Source organism: Hypanus sabinus, chromosome 13, assembly GCF_030144855.1.
Source record: "Hypanus sabinus isolate sHypSab1 chromosome 13, sHypSab1.hap1, whole genome shotgun sequence".
Classification (NCBI taxonomy): domain Eukaryota; kingdom Metazoa; phylum Chordata; class Chondrichthyes; order Myliobatiformes; family Dasyatidae; genus Hypanus; species Hypanus sabinus.
In genome coordinates, this window is record NC_082718.1 from 9,107,843 (window position 1) to 9,122,584 (window position 14,742).

The 14,742-nt window shown below is 42.0% G+C and overlaps 1 protein-coding gene across 6 annotated transcripts in view; it reads left to right on the forward strand.

Moving 5' to 3' along the window:
- Window positions 1-13,045, forward strand: part of plxna4 (plexin A4) — a 721,825-nt gene extending 708,780 nt beyond the window's left edge. For all 6 annotated transcript variants that reach the window (XM_059987082.1, XM_059987079.1, XM_059987077.1 and 3 more), the window contains 3 exons: window positions 159-371; window positions 9,800-9,950; window positions 12,407-13,045. In XM_059987082.1, the coding sequence (XP_059843065.1) occupies window positions 159-371; window positions 9,800-9,950; window positions 12,407-12,502 (460 nt within the window). In that variant the 3' untranslated portion in view covers window positions 12,503-13,045. The remainder of the gene's footprint in view (window positions 1-158; window positions 372-9,799; window positions 9,951-12,406) is intronic.
- Window positions 13,046-14,742: the final 1,697 nt, after the last annotated feature.

Here is a 14,742-nt window from a genome sequence, read left to right on the forward strand (position 1 = left end):
AACAAATTCTGTGACATATACCAGTGATATTACACCTGACTCTGATCCTGAATTCTGTTTGTGAGGTGTCAGGGGCATGAATCTTTCTCTGGAGTGAATACCAAGTTGATTTTGGGATCTGCTGTCCCTCACCATGTCTCTTCTTTATTCCTTACTAGCCTACCCTTGAGGTTTTGGGTGAACGTGATCAAGAACCCCCAGTTTGTCTTTGACATCCACAAGAGCAGCATTACGGACGCCTGCCTCTCGGTCGTCGCTCAGACATTTATGGACTCGTGTTCGACTTCGGAGCACAGACTGGGCAAGGACTCCCCATCCAACAAGCTGCTTTACGCCAAGGACATCCCCAACTACAAGAGTTGGGTGGAAAGGTCAGTAATGAACTTCCATATTTTGAAAGGTCTAGATTGAGTGGATGTGGAGAGGACCTTTCCTATAGTAGGGAATCTAGAAACAGAGGGCACAGCTCAGAATAGAGGGATGTCTGTCTATAGAACAGAGATGAAGAGGTATTTCTTTAGCTAAAGTGTAGTGAATCTGTGTTCATTCACACAGACAGCTGTGGAGGCCTAGTTTAAAGCGGAGGTTGACAGGTTCTTAATTAGTCAGGGTGTCAAAAGTTATGGGGAGAAGGCAGGAGAATGGGGTTGAGATGGATCATACATCAACCGCCATGGAATGGCGGAGCAGATTCATTGGGCTGAATGGCCTAATACTGCTCCTAGGTCTTATGGTCCAATGAGCTTCTGCAGCGGCTCAGTGCATTCCTGATGACTACCAGATTATAAGCATGTTGCGCAAACAATGCTGCTATATATCATTCTCTTAGCTTTCTGTAACCCATGCCCATTCATAATGAAAATTACACCCTGGTGAAATACTCAGTCAAACTGGCACTGTATGCCCTTAGCCAATAATTTTTTTTCTAATTTCTTCAAGGAAAAGTGCAAAGAGTTATCTTTATCCTGCCTCAATATCAATATTTCCTGGGATTATTTTCTTATTTATTCATTTAGAGATACAGTGTGGAGCAGACCCTTCTGGCTCAATGAGCATCCCACTTCTTTAACCCCTGCCTAATCACAGGACAATTTACAATAAACAATTAACCCACTAACCCATACGTCTCTGGCTCTCTTCTCACTGCTGCCATCAGGTGGTGGTACAAGACCCTCAGACTCGTACCACCAGGTTCAAGAACAGTTAATACCCCTCAGCCACCAGGCTGTATACTCTCATCTATTGAGATGTTCCCGCAATAAGTTTAAGAATCTCACTTTAAGGACTCCTTATCTTATTATTTCATGCTCACGTTATTTATTGCTGTTTACTTATATTTACATTTGCACATTTTTGTGTCTTCTATGCTCTACGCGATCTTTCATCGATTATGTTACAGTTACTATTCTATAGATTTGCTGCATAAGCCCGCAGAAAAAGAATCTCAGGGTTGTACGTGGTGACATATATGTATCCTAATGATAAAATTTACTTTGAAATGTTGAACTTTGAATGTGGGAGAAAACTGGAGCATCGGGAGGAGCGTACAATCTTCTTACAGGGAATGTTGGAATGGAACTCCAAGATCCAAGCTGTAATAGTGCGTCCTAACTACTACGAGGAAGCAGTGTGTAGTTTTTAACGTCAGAAGGCTCCAGTTAACCCTGGTGGATTGGCAGCCTCACTGGACTGCGAGTGAAATGTAGGGAGAGAGCGATAGATGGACAATGGGGAGGGCAGAAAATGGCACCAGGCGGGAGGCAACATTCAATCAAAATAATATGTGCTGGCATGCCAGTACCAGGTGTCTGATGTCTGGGTCTTCAACAAGAGCCTGCCAGTTTGTCAGGACACCCAGAGTGTCGGAAGGAAGATGGAGGTGAGCAGATGGCTTTTCTCTGATCTGACATTTCTGCCTCTCCTGCTGACAATATTGGTACTGGAATGTTGTTATAAAGAAATAATGAGATTGTCAGGGGAGTAACTGCCTCTTGGGAATATTTTCTTTATTATTTCATATTTAATGTATTTCAGACACCCAACAAGCAGTATATTATTATGCATATTTCTATTTTTCTGTCTAGAAACAAAAATAAACTGAAATTATTCACTGTATAATAGGAAATATTCAATATGCACAATATGGAATGTTCAATATGACATCAAAGTTTCTTCGTATTTTATTGAGTTGTGTATCTTATTCAGAGATATGGGGAGGAGCATGTCCTTCTGGCCGCTGAGTTGCTCTGCCAGCAACCGACCAACTTATCCCCAGCCGGATCACAAGACAACTTACAATGACCCACTAACCCTTTGGACTGCGGGTGGAAATCCGGAGCACTTGGAGGAAACCCGTGTGCTCGCGGGAAGGATGTACAAACTTTCTTACAGATGATGCCAGAATTGAATTCCGAACTCTGACACCCCAAGCTGAAGCAGCATCGTGCTTACCACTCTGCTGCTGTGGCATCCCAACAGCACGACACTCCACAGTGCAGGTGACCTGGGTCCAACTCCTGCCGCTGTCTGTAAGGATGTTCTCTCCATGACTGCTTGGGTTCCCTCCAGGTGCTCTGGTTTCCTCCCACAGTCCAGAGACATACTAGTTGGTAGGTTAATTGGTCATTGGGCTGGGAATAAATCAGAAGATGGCTGGGCAGTGTGGCTCAAAGGGCTGGAAGGATCTACTCTGCACCATATTTCATAAAATAAATAAATAAATTGTATGAAGGACCATTTGGCTTCTAGGGTCCATGTTATATTAATACCCTGCTCAAGTCTCTTTCCCTCTAAATCTATATGCTATTTATCAATTCATTTATGTGGGCATTGCTGGCACTTGTTTTTCATCCCTAGTTAGCCACAGGGTGAGGGAGGGGGATTTGGGGGTTGATGTTCTTGTTGCATTTTATGCAGGGGAAGGGGGTTTTGGGGTCCAAAGTTCTTGTTGCATTTTGTGAGGGGGAGAGGGGTTTGGGGGGTTGATAATTATGTTCTTATTCTGTTTTTTGTGGGGTGGGTAGGTTTCTCTTTGAATCTGACTTACATGGTTTGCTTTGTTTCGTGGCTATCTGGAGAAGGAGAATGAGTCTTTGGACCATTAGAGAATTCTGTGTGTGTGTGTGTGTGTGTGTGTGTGTGTGTGTGTGGCTTTTTTGGCATTGATCAACAGAAAAAGACTCTTTCGTGTCAAAGTGAAAACAGATTCCTACTAAGTGATCTAAATTAATTACAAACATAGAACAGAAAATAATTGATTGCATGAGTATTCACCCCCCACCCCCACCCCCACCAGATTATGACACACCAAATCATCACTGGTGCAATCAATTGGTTTTGGAAGTCACATAATTAGTTAAATGGAGATCTGTTTTCGGAGACCTGTGTGCTGTCAAGGTGTTTCAATTGACTGTAGTAAAGATGCTATCCAGAAGGTCCAACTACTGGTGAGTCCGTATCCTGGCAAAAACTACACCATGAAGACAAAAGAACACTCCAAGCAACTCCACAAAAAGGTTATTGAGAAGCACAAGTCAGGAGATGGATTCAAGAAAATTCTCAAGTCATTGAATATCCCTTGGAGTGCAGTTAAGTCAATCATCATGAAATGGAAAGAGTACAGCACAGCTGTAAATCTGTCTAGAGCAGGCCATCCTCAAAAACTGAGCAACCGTGGAAGAAGGGGACTAGTGAGGGAGGCCACTGAGAGACCTATGACAATTCTGGAGGAGTTACAAGCTTCAGTGTCTAAGATGGGAGAGACTGCACATACAACAACTGTTGCCCGGGTGCTTCACCAGTCGCAGCTTTATGGGAGAGTGGCAAAGAGAAAGCCACTGTTGAGAAAATCTCACATGAAATCTCAGCTGGAGTTTGCCAGAAGGCATGTGGGAAATTCTGAAGTCAGCTGGAAGAAAATTCTATGGTCTGATGAAACCAAAATTGAGCTTTTTGGCCATCAGACTAAACACTACGTTGGCAAAAGCCAAGCGCCACACATCATCAAAAACACACCAATGCTGCCTTGAAGCATGGTGGTGGCTGCTTCACACTGTGGGGATGCGTCACTGCAGCAGGACATGGAAGGCTTGTGAAGGTAGAGGGAAAAATGAATACAGGAAAATCCTGGAGGAAAACCTGATGCACTGCAACTTGGGAGATTTGTTTTCCAAAGAGACTATGACCCCAAGCTTAAAGCCAAAGCTACACAGGAATGGTTTAAAGACAACAGTTAATGTCCTGCAGTGGCCAAGTCTAGACCTCAATTCGATTGAGAATTTGTGGCTGGACTTGAAAAGGGCTGTTCTCTCATGATCTCCAAGCTATCTGACAGAGCTTTGAGCACTTTATTAAAGAAGAATGGGGAAAAATTACAGTCCAAATGTGCAAAGCTGTTAGAGACCTATCCACACAGACATAAGGCTGCAGTAGCTGCCAAAGGTGCATCTACTAAATACTGACTTAAAGGGGTGAATACCTATCCAATCAATTATTTTGTGTTTTATATTTGTAACTAATTTAGATCACTTGGTAGAGATCTGTTTTCACATTGACACAAAAGTCTTTTTCTGTTGAATGTGTCAAAAAAGCCAAATTAAATCTACTGTGATTCAATGTTGTAAAACAATAAAACATGAAAACTTCCAAGGGGGGATGAATACTTTTTATAGGCTCTGTATATATTACTGTATTCTCCACATATATATTCTCTACATCTGGTTAATGGTAGCAGTGCTATCCTAACATCACAGCTGCTTGCAGGAAACAGAATGGTGCACACCCACCTATCACACCACCACATTGCCTGTCATCGAAAGATTTGGATAGTTGTGATAAAATATTAATAATATATATGTATACATTATAGAATTTGCTATCCCTACCTAGGCTTCTAAGGGGATAAGAGAAAAGAATAGGATTTTGTAACATTCCTTTATTCACACTTTCTTCTTTGAAATTCTACCCTGGTGGGACTTGAACTCTTATCTGGCATGTTAGCATGTCCACCTGATCTAGGTCTTTTCACCCAGTCAGCTTCCCTTTTGTTGCACCCTGTGTGCATGGTACAATGTTCTCACCACTCTCCCAGTGTCTTTTATCTCCAAGGTCTTTTATAATTATTTCCAGATGTTTTCATCTCCTTGACAAGTGCAAGCAACTTTTCTGTGTGCAGCTATCTGCAGTGTTGAAGTTCAAGTCATGCAGAGAAAATTTCAAGACATTTTGGCTTCTTATAACCCTGTGAAATAAAAGGCTTTTAGAAGGGGTGGTGCTTTTAATGGAAGCATTCAGTATCTTTCACAAAATGTGTAAGATTTCAGAAGTGAACTCAAGCCTCACAAGAGGTGCAAAACCCCATGTTGGGACATATCTTGTTCTTCTTTAATTAGAAAGCCACAGTTGCTGTCGTGGACAGGTGTAAATTGCAATTCCGAGTCCCATTGAGTCATTGGGTTTGCACTGTTGGAGGAGATGCTTTAACCCAATAATCCTGCACTAATTGGCACGTTGTTACTATCAGATAATCAAAGATCTCCCTGTTCCTCATGGAAAGCAATTTATTCCCACAACCCAGTCCACATTTCCATCCCCATCTGCTGTTGCTGACGTTATCTCTAACAATCTGACACACCAACTGATTAAACTTCTTGAGTGGGAGTAAAAATTCAACAACATGTTTTTTTTGGAAAAGAACAGGCAGCTTTTCTTCCAGATTTCCAGAAAGCAGGCATCACTGGCAACTCGAGCACTGATGGCAAGCTGAATACTTGAACCACTGCTGAAGGTACTGCCATGAAAGGAGCTCAAGGATTTTGTCCATCAATGATGATGGTGCTTTCCCTGTTGCCCCTCATCCAATCCCACTAAAGTCAGATTCCTTGATCGTTATCAATTACTTATTATCAAAGCTGGACTGGCTCTTTCCTTTACATTGTAGCAGGGACCTGCACATCAAAAGACCCTAGGGGCTGTCTGTGATGGGTTTCAGCATGGGAATGTTGGTCCAGGATTTCCCCTCATACCTGAGTTTATTTCCTGGCCTTTTGACTGAATGACCCACAGATGATTTATGGAGGAGGTAGCTACTCTTGACTTCAATGCTTGAATGATGTGCTCTGATACAAGTCTCAGATTCAGATTCAAATGGATTCATCACACGTAGCGTTAGCAACCAACATGCCGAAGGATGTGCTGGGGACAGCCCTCAAGTGTCACCGAACATTCCGGTGTCAACATAGTATGTCCATCATGCCCAGCCAAACAACATGGAATACAAACAGAGCTTAGCAGGTGACAAAGCAATACAAACCCTGTTCCTCCTTCCCACCCAGTCCAACCAAGTTCATCCACTAGATATTTGTTAAAAACCAAGATGACAACAACTAGTCCAATCCTATCTTGAGCCTGAGACAAAAATGGAAATGCGAGAAGAACGCTACCAGTCAAGCAGCCACTGTGGAAGTAGAAACCGGTTAACATTTCAGGCCGTAGACCTCCATCAGAACACTTGGAATTTTGTTGTGGTACCTGACCTGATTTAAACCTGAATCCTACTGTCTCACACCCTCAGGTAACCTGTATGTACAGGGAGAACAATCATCATGAATGTAAAGGACTGGGACAACAGGCAAGCTGCTCCTTGTAATACATACATATAAAATGCTGGAGGAACTCAGCAGGTCAGGCAGCGTTTATGGAGGGGAATAAAGAGTCGATGTTTCAGGTCAAGACTCTTCATCACGATTGGGAAGGAAGGGAGAAGAAAACAGGTGGGGGAGGGGAGAGCTGTACAAGCTGGAAGATGTTAGGTGAGGTAGAAGATAGGTGGATGGAGGAGGGGGGTAAGTGAGAAGCAGGGAGGAGATAGATTGAAAAGGGAAAGGTGTGAAGAAGATGGACTGTGATAGGAGAGGAGAGTGGACCATGGGAGAAAGTAGGGAGTGACAGGTGAGCAGAAACATAGAAATCTGCAGCACCTTTCAGGCCCTTTGGCCCACAATGTTGTGCCAACCATGTAACCTACTCTAGAAAGTGCCTGGAATTTCCCTGTTGCATAACCCTCTATTTTCCAAAGCTCCATGTGCCTATCAAAGTCTCTTAAAAGACCCTATTGTATCCGCCTCCACCACTGGCTCCAGCAGTGCATTCCACTCACCCACCACTCCCTGTGTGAAAAAAGAAGAGAAGCGGTAAGAGGGGAGCCGGAATGGGGATTGGAAAAAGAGAATGGAGAAAGGAAAACAAATATTGTAATTACACGTGACAGATGTTGTCTCTGCCTTCTGAGACAGACAGACATACTTTATTGATCCCAAGGGAAATTGGGTTTCGTTACAGCCGCACCAACCAAGAATAGTGTAGAAATATAGCAATATAAAACCATAAATAATTAAATAATAATGTTAATCATGCCAAGTGGAAATAAGCCCAGGACAAGCCTATTGGCTCAGGGTATCTGACACTCCGAGGGAGGAGTTGTAAAGTTTGATGGCCACAGGCAGGAATGACTTCTTATGACGCTCAGTGTTACATCTCGGTGGAATGAGTCTCTGGCTGAATATACTCCTGTGCCTAACCAGTATATTATGGAGTGGATGGGACTCATTGTCCAAGATGGCATGCAACTTGGACAGCATCCTCTTTTCAGACACCACCGTCAGAGTCCAGTTCCACCCCCACAACATTACTGACCTTACGAATGAGTTTGTTGATTCTGTTGGTGTCTGCTACCCTCAGCCTGCTGCCCCAGCACACAACAGCAAACATGATAGCACTGCCCACCACAGCCTCGTAGAACATCCTCAGCATCGTCCGGCAGATGTTATGTCCCGATGTTATGTGAGAAATACAGCATGCTGTCTGAGACATAAGGAGGGTACACCCCAGTGCTAACTGTATAAAACCCTTCAAGTGTTACCTAAATGGACACATGTTTGTCCCAAGAACTAAGGCTAGTGTACCTTCTTATTCTCTAGACCAGCAGAAAGGATTTATCTGGCAATGAATGATGCTTCTTTTGCACTTCAAGTTCTTTGATTTAAATCAATTGCTTGAAGTGAAAACAATTAATATGAAGAATGGATTGAGAACTTTCTACAATATGAATCCAACAAGTTGGAGAAGAAAAAGTGATTCCTTAAAATTAACCTTAAACTTTATTGAACCTGACAAATTTATTCAAGGGGAATAGACAGACTCTGTCCCAGCGGTATCTTTTATTAGCAGCACTCTTATTATTGGCAATGGCTAACAAATTCCCGGCACCTCTAAATACTCAGGAAACCCAGTTTCCTGGTTGCTATTGAATATCTAGTTGGAGTGATAGAATGGGTCGTTCGCTAAGTTAATGTAAAATCTTCCAGAGACTTGTGACGTAAAATGTACATTACTTATCTTTGTTTAGAGATGGAAGATGTTGAAGATGGACCATAACACTGGTACTCTGGGCTGGCTGGTTATAGTGGAATAGTCACCTGCACTAGGTGGTTCAAAGTAAATGTACAATCAAAGTACATATGTGTCTCTATGTACACCCCTTTCTTGTGGGCATACTCAATAAATCCATAATAGAATAATAACCATAACAGAATCAATGAAAGATCACACCAACTTCAACGATGCGGAAAAGCCGCAACTACCTGTAGTGTGGTGCCATCCCACACTGGAGTGTCAGTTTTACAGTCTGGTGTTTCACTATAATGTGGCTTCACCTCTGTCACTGTTTTACATTGACGTGTGACCCCACACTGGGATGAGACCTTGCAGTGATGTGTCACCCAGCTCAAGGAAGATAACCCCTACGGGGATGTGACACCTGGGATTGGGCTGAGACCCCACAACAACGTCAGTGTGTCACCCCATGTTTGGGTAATAACCAACAGCCCAATGCCACCCAACAACTGGATATCAATCCCATCCAAAATGTACTGTAGAAACAATGAGGAATTTTGGATGCTGTTGGTTGATTATTGTCACGTGCTGAGATACAATGGAAGTGCCTGCTGTTCATACAGATCAGATCATTGCACAGTGCATTGAGGTAGAACAAAGTAAAGCATTAATAATGCAAAATGCAGTGCAACAACCGCAGAGAAAGTGTAGTGCAGGTAGACAATAAGGTGCAAAATCATAACAGGGTACAGTACTGTGCTTGTGTCTGAGGCACACACACACACACACACACACACATATATATATATGTCGTTAGGGTACTTAAGACTAAGCTTGTAAAATCTGGCAGGAGCAAAGAATGTTGGGAATGATGAGGTTGGAGTGCCACAGAAATGGTGTGGCAGAGAAGGAGTGCCAGGGGCAGGGGCTGCACAGGTGCAGACACACCCTGCCCTGAGACACTGGGCAAGGTAATTTGATTGCAAACGATTGGTTTATTGATCATTACAGAATGTCTCTCCGGTGCTTCTTGCTCCCTCCCCTCTCCCTTCCCCTTTTCCCAACCATGATACCCCCTCTCCCTGCCCCCCTTCCCACTCTCAGTCCACAATAGAGACTTGTATCAAAATCAGGTTTCTCATCGCTCGCGTATGTAATGTCTTAGGCACATATATATAGCTAGGGTGCGGAGTACTGTAGATTGTGAGGTCAATAGCCCATTGTATCGTCCAAAGGTTCGATAACAGTGGGGTAATGTTGTCCTCAAGCCTGGTGATGCAGAGAGGTCCCAGTTTTTTCTTTCTGCTCTGAGGAGATGCATCTCCTTTCTATCTTTAATTGTCAGTAATGCTTCATGAAGTGGCAGAGATGGACCACGTAGCTAAATTGTCCATTTTTTTTGTTGCAGGTACTATGCAGACATCGGAAAAATGCCAGCCATCAGTGACCAGGACATGAATGCCTACCTAGCGGAACAGTCCCGAATGCACATGGCTGAGTTCAATGCAATAAGTGCCCTCAGTGAAATCTATTCCTATGTTAGCAAATACAGTGAGGAGGTAATTCTTTATAATCACCTACATCAGACATACAGTGAGATCTTGGGAGTGCAGGTTCACAGTTCCCTAAAAGCGGCAACACAGCAGATAGGCTGGTAAAGAAGGGATGCAGCATACTTGGTTCTGTTGGTCAGGCTGCTGAGTATAAAGGTTGTCAAGTCGTGTTGCAGCTGTACAAAACTTTGGACGGTCTACATTTTGGAGTTTTGTGTGCAGTTCTGGTCAGTGCAGTATGGGAAGTTTCTCTCAGCTTTGCAAAGAGATTTACTAAGATGTTGTCTGAATTAGAGAGTATTGGATGTAAGGAGAGGTTGGGCCGACGCAGATCGTTTCCTCTGGAGTGTCAGAGGCTGAGGGATGACATGATTGAAGTATAGAAAATTATGAAAAGGCATAGATAAGATAGACAGAACCTTTTCCCATGATGGAATTGTCAAATATTAGAGGGCACAGGGCACAGCTTAAGGCACGATGGCGAAAATTTAAAGGAGATTTAGATGGCAAGGTTTTTTTATACAGAGAGTGATGGCAGATATGTTAGCAATGTTTAAAGACATTCAATGGACACATGAACAAGCCATGAATGGGGGAGAAAGTTATGCAGACAGTTCTGCAGTTTAAATTTGCAACAGGGTCAGCACAGGTGATGGGCTGTAGGGTGAAGGGCTGTTTCCTGTACTGTACAATGTTCTTAACAGAGCACCCATGCTTCTCCAATTCCAGCCTCTCAAACATCTTCAGATCTAATTTCCCTAAAACTAGTGGTAGTTGCACTAGCTGCCTGGGTCCCCAGTTCAGAAATTAACCTCTCCTCCTCTCTGCTTCTTTAAGATAATCCTCAAGGAATGAATAAAGGCCATCTGATCAAACATCACATTTGGCCTGGTGTCAAATTTTCTTTGCTATTAGTCTTATGGTATGCCTTGGTCCGTATTGCCAGTTATGTCACATGATGTCAATAAAAGTTATTATTAATACCCGAGGTATTGACATTCAGCTGATGTCCAATACCCCAGCTGAATGGGGTGTGATGGGTTAAGATACTGGATCAGAATTCAGTGGACCCTGGAGCAGGAGATGCAACTGTTAATCCCATCTATGCAGTTAGGAAACTGATGTTCACCTAACTCAATAAATCTGTTTTGAAAAAAACTATGCTCATTGACAATAACCATGAATTGTGGCAAGAATTCTTCTCGTTCGTGGATGTACTTTAGAGTGGGAATTCTGCTGCTCTTGTCCAGTTTGGTTTGTGTGTGACTCAAGCCCCACCACAATAGGTAGATAGACACTTTACTGATTCCAAAGGAAATTACAGTGTCACAGTAGCATTACAAGTGCATAGATTTACAGATATACAAATATTAGAAGAGAAGTAAGAAAGAATAAAAAATGTTACCTCAAACAGCCTAACAGGAGGGGGGGGGGGTCATCATTTCCCCAGCTATAGATTGACCCATTATAGAGCCTAATGGCCAAGGGTAAGAATGACCTAATATAGTGCTTTCTGGAGCAGCGCAGATGTCTCAGTTTATTACTGAAAGTAATCCTCTGTTCAGCCAATGTGACATGCCAATGGTGAGAGAAACCTTGTCCAGAATTGCTGGGATTTTGTGTAGGACCCTTTGTTCTAACACTGCCTCCAATGTGTCCAGTTTGATTCCTATAACAGACAGTCTTTCTGATCAGTTTATTGAGCCTGTTGGCATCACCCGTGTTGATGTCATTGCCCCAGAACACCACCACATAGAAGATTGTACTGGTGACAACAGTCTGATAGAACGTGTGAAGTTCTGGAATGTGATCAGTTCTGAAACGTTCTAATTTATTTTTATTTTCATTTATTTTTTGATATATAGCGCAATCCCCTGATTTAACCATAACCTAATCACAGGACAATTTACAATGACCAATTAATCTACCAACTGGTATGTCTTTGGACTGTGGGAGGAGAGCGGAGCATCTGGGGAAAATGTAGAAACTCCTTACAGACAGCAGTGGGAATTGAAACTGGGTCATTGGTATCGTAAAGCGTTGTGCTATCCACTACACTACCTTGCTGCCCCCACGGTAGCAGTTCAGGATAGACTAAACACATTAGGCTTGCCAGTAAAGTCCTTAATCAGAGAATTAATTGATGGCAGATTGCACCTTTAGTTCATTATATTTATTGTGTTTTTTTTATGCTGCATTGGATCTGGAGTAGCAATCATTTTGTTCTCCTTTGCACTTGTGTACTGAAGAATGACAATAAACAATCTTGAAAAGCCTGTAGATGAAAAGCAAATATCATTTGAAATTTATTGAATATTGGGCAGTAGATATACATTTCTCCTCAGACTTTGGAATGTATCCGAAGCCTCAACTAGTATTTTCCGGCAATGTAAGAATTTTTTTTTGATTAGTGCCAGAAGTGCTATATTAAAACCATCTTTCACTTGTGTTCTCATCCACAGATAGTAAGTACTCTAGAATGTGAAGAGCAGTCCAGGAGGCAGAGATTAGCTTACAAACTCGAACAGGTAATTGCTCTCATGTCGATAGAGAGTTGAGTGGCAATCTCAAGGAACGCTGGGTAAAAGAAGCCAAGCTGTGCCTGACTAAAGATGGTCGCCTTTCAAGTGCAAGTTACGATTGGTTCAAGCAACGTCACCTTGATCATCTATCTCTCCATTATCCCTGCATTTTCATCTTTTATTCTCCTTCACAGTCTCACTCTCTCTCACCCACAACATCACTGGATATTTCAAAATGTGAAAGGTTCAAAGTAACAACTCACATCATGGTTTGTAAAATAGAGCAGCGAACATTCACAAAGAAAACATTGGCAAGTGACTAAAGACCATGATAATTTTCTCAGCCATCATCTCCAGAGGAACTTGGTAACCTTTCCTCTCGTTAAGTAAGTGATGGGAACCAGGAAAGACGGAAGATCCTGATATTTTGTGGGAAGCTGAAAGCGATTTCCTTCGGGATAGGTTGGTATCGAATTTGGCTTCAACCTGAGGCCTTTTTTAATGAAACTATCTCTGATCAGTGAGACAATAGTGTTGTTTAATGTTCAGTTGACTTTATGGCCAGAGATTGTGGATCTATTAGAAAGAAAAAGAAATTGTGCATGAGAATTACAGTCTATCTGGTCTGTGAGAAGAGAAGAGAAAATGACAAAATGGCGGAAGATGGACCAATCGGGCTTGGGGCTTTTTTTTATTCAAAAGCTATGTTTATGGACTATCATGTCAGGAGAGGAAAGGTCAGAGTTATGTGCACACATTTAACATAAAGGTACATACATACACACACACACAGAAAAGTAAACACTTAGATATGCTCACAGAGACTCATGCAAAAACAAAGGTACCCTAAATCCTAAGCCTAGATTTATTAAGGAAAATGTTGAAGTGTATGTGATGATGTCAACACATTTCAAGCAGACGGACAGGTTAGATTTTCACAGAGTTATTTAAGGGGCAGTGACTCTGGAGATACTGGCAAATGAAATGACATTTTGGTTTGGAAACCATGGATTCTCCCGGCCAGCGAAGACCAAAGGATTCCAGTGCTGATGGAAAAAAAGTGCCACTGTGGATTATCATTTTATTTACAGACGTCTACCTAACATGCAAGGTTCCTCGTGACACACAAAACAAAAACATGAGCGACTAGCTGGCTCCAGACAAGCATTCCTTTTTATTTGCACAGGAGAACACACAGAATGACAAACTGTGAATTTTATTTATAGAAGATGGCTAAAGAAAGAAAGAAATAAAAACTGCTAAAGCGAAGACATGATTTGCACGTGTTATATGTAGGAGCCAGGATCTTGGGATGGGGGGGTGGGGAAGGGGTTGCTAGGAGACCCAAGCCTCAGGACATATCACAGCTCTGCAATGAGAGGCTGATTGGAATATTATTTCTTCCCCTCTCCCCCCAGGACATTTTTACATGTTGTATTATTGTGGAATCTCAAAACTGCTCCCTCCTTTTCACCCACCAACTTGTTCAGCTCAAAAAAATATATAAAAAGAGACTTTTTAAAACACAAGCTTTTTTTGCCTTGAACTGTGCCAGACTTGTATTGTGGATGTGATAGGTCAATTCCTGGCAGTGACCTGGGTACTTGTTTTCTTTTTAATATTATTTGTTCCTTTTTTTTAATATAAAAAGTGCATGTAATAATGAACCTGGGAAGCAAAGACTGATACCAAACTGCAATGCCACGATTGTGAATGTGTCCTTCTTGATTTCTTTCAGTTCCTTTTTGCTTGAGAATAGTGTGTCTGGCCTGAATGGATTGTTATGTGAACATCTCTATTTAAAGACAATTTGTAACAACATACCCTTAGAAGCCAATGTTAGAATTCATCAAGACAAAACAACATAGGTTTTTATCCTAATAACGATGTAATTAAATATACTACTTAAACAAAGAGATGAATGGACCCAACAAAGGCTAGCTTCAGTACTTTGTTATATCAATTGTATACCTGTGTATGTAAATATGATGCATTCCTATTTTGCAGTTCACAACTAAAAAGTTTACTATTTGTAATATAGAATAAAGTTTATTACAAAAACTGAGTTTGAGGCTCTCTAATGATTTGCAAAGTGGCCACAGTGTTCTGGAAGTATCTCTTTAATCATCAAGGCTGCAAGTATTGCCAACAAGGAGAAACTTTCTGCCTCAATGTTAAGTGCCTTTTGGAACCAGGTTTATTGTCACTACATATGTAGTGAAATTGGTTGTTTTGTAGCAGCAGTACAAATCCAACACGTGACAATTACTACTAAT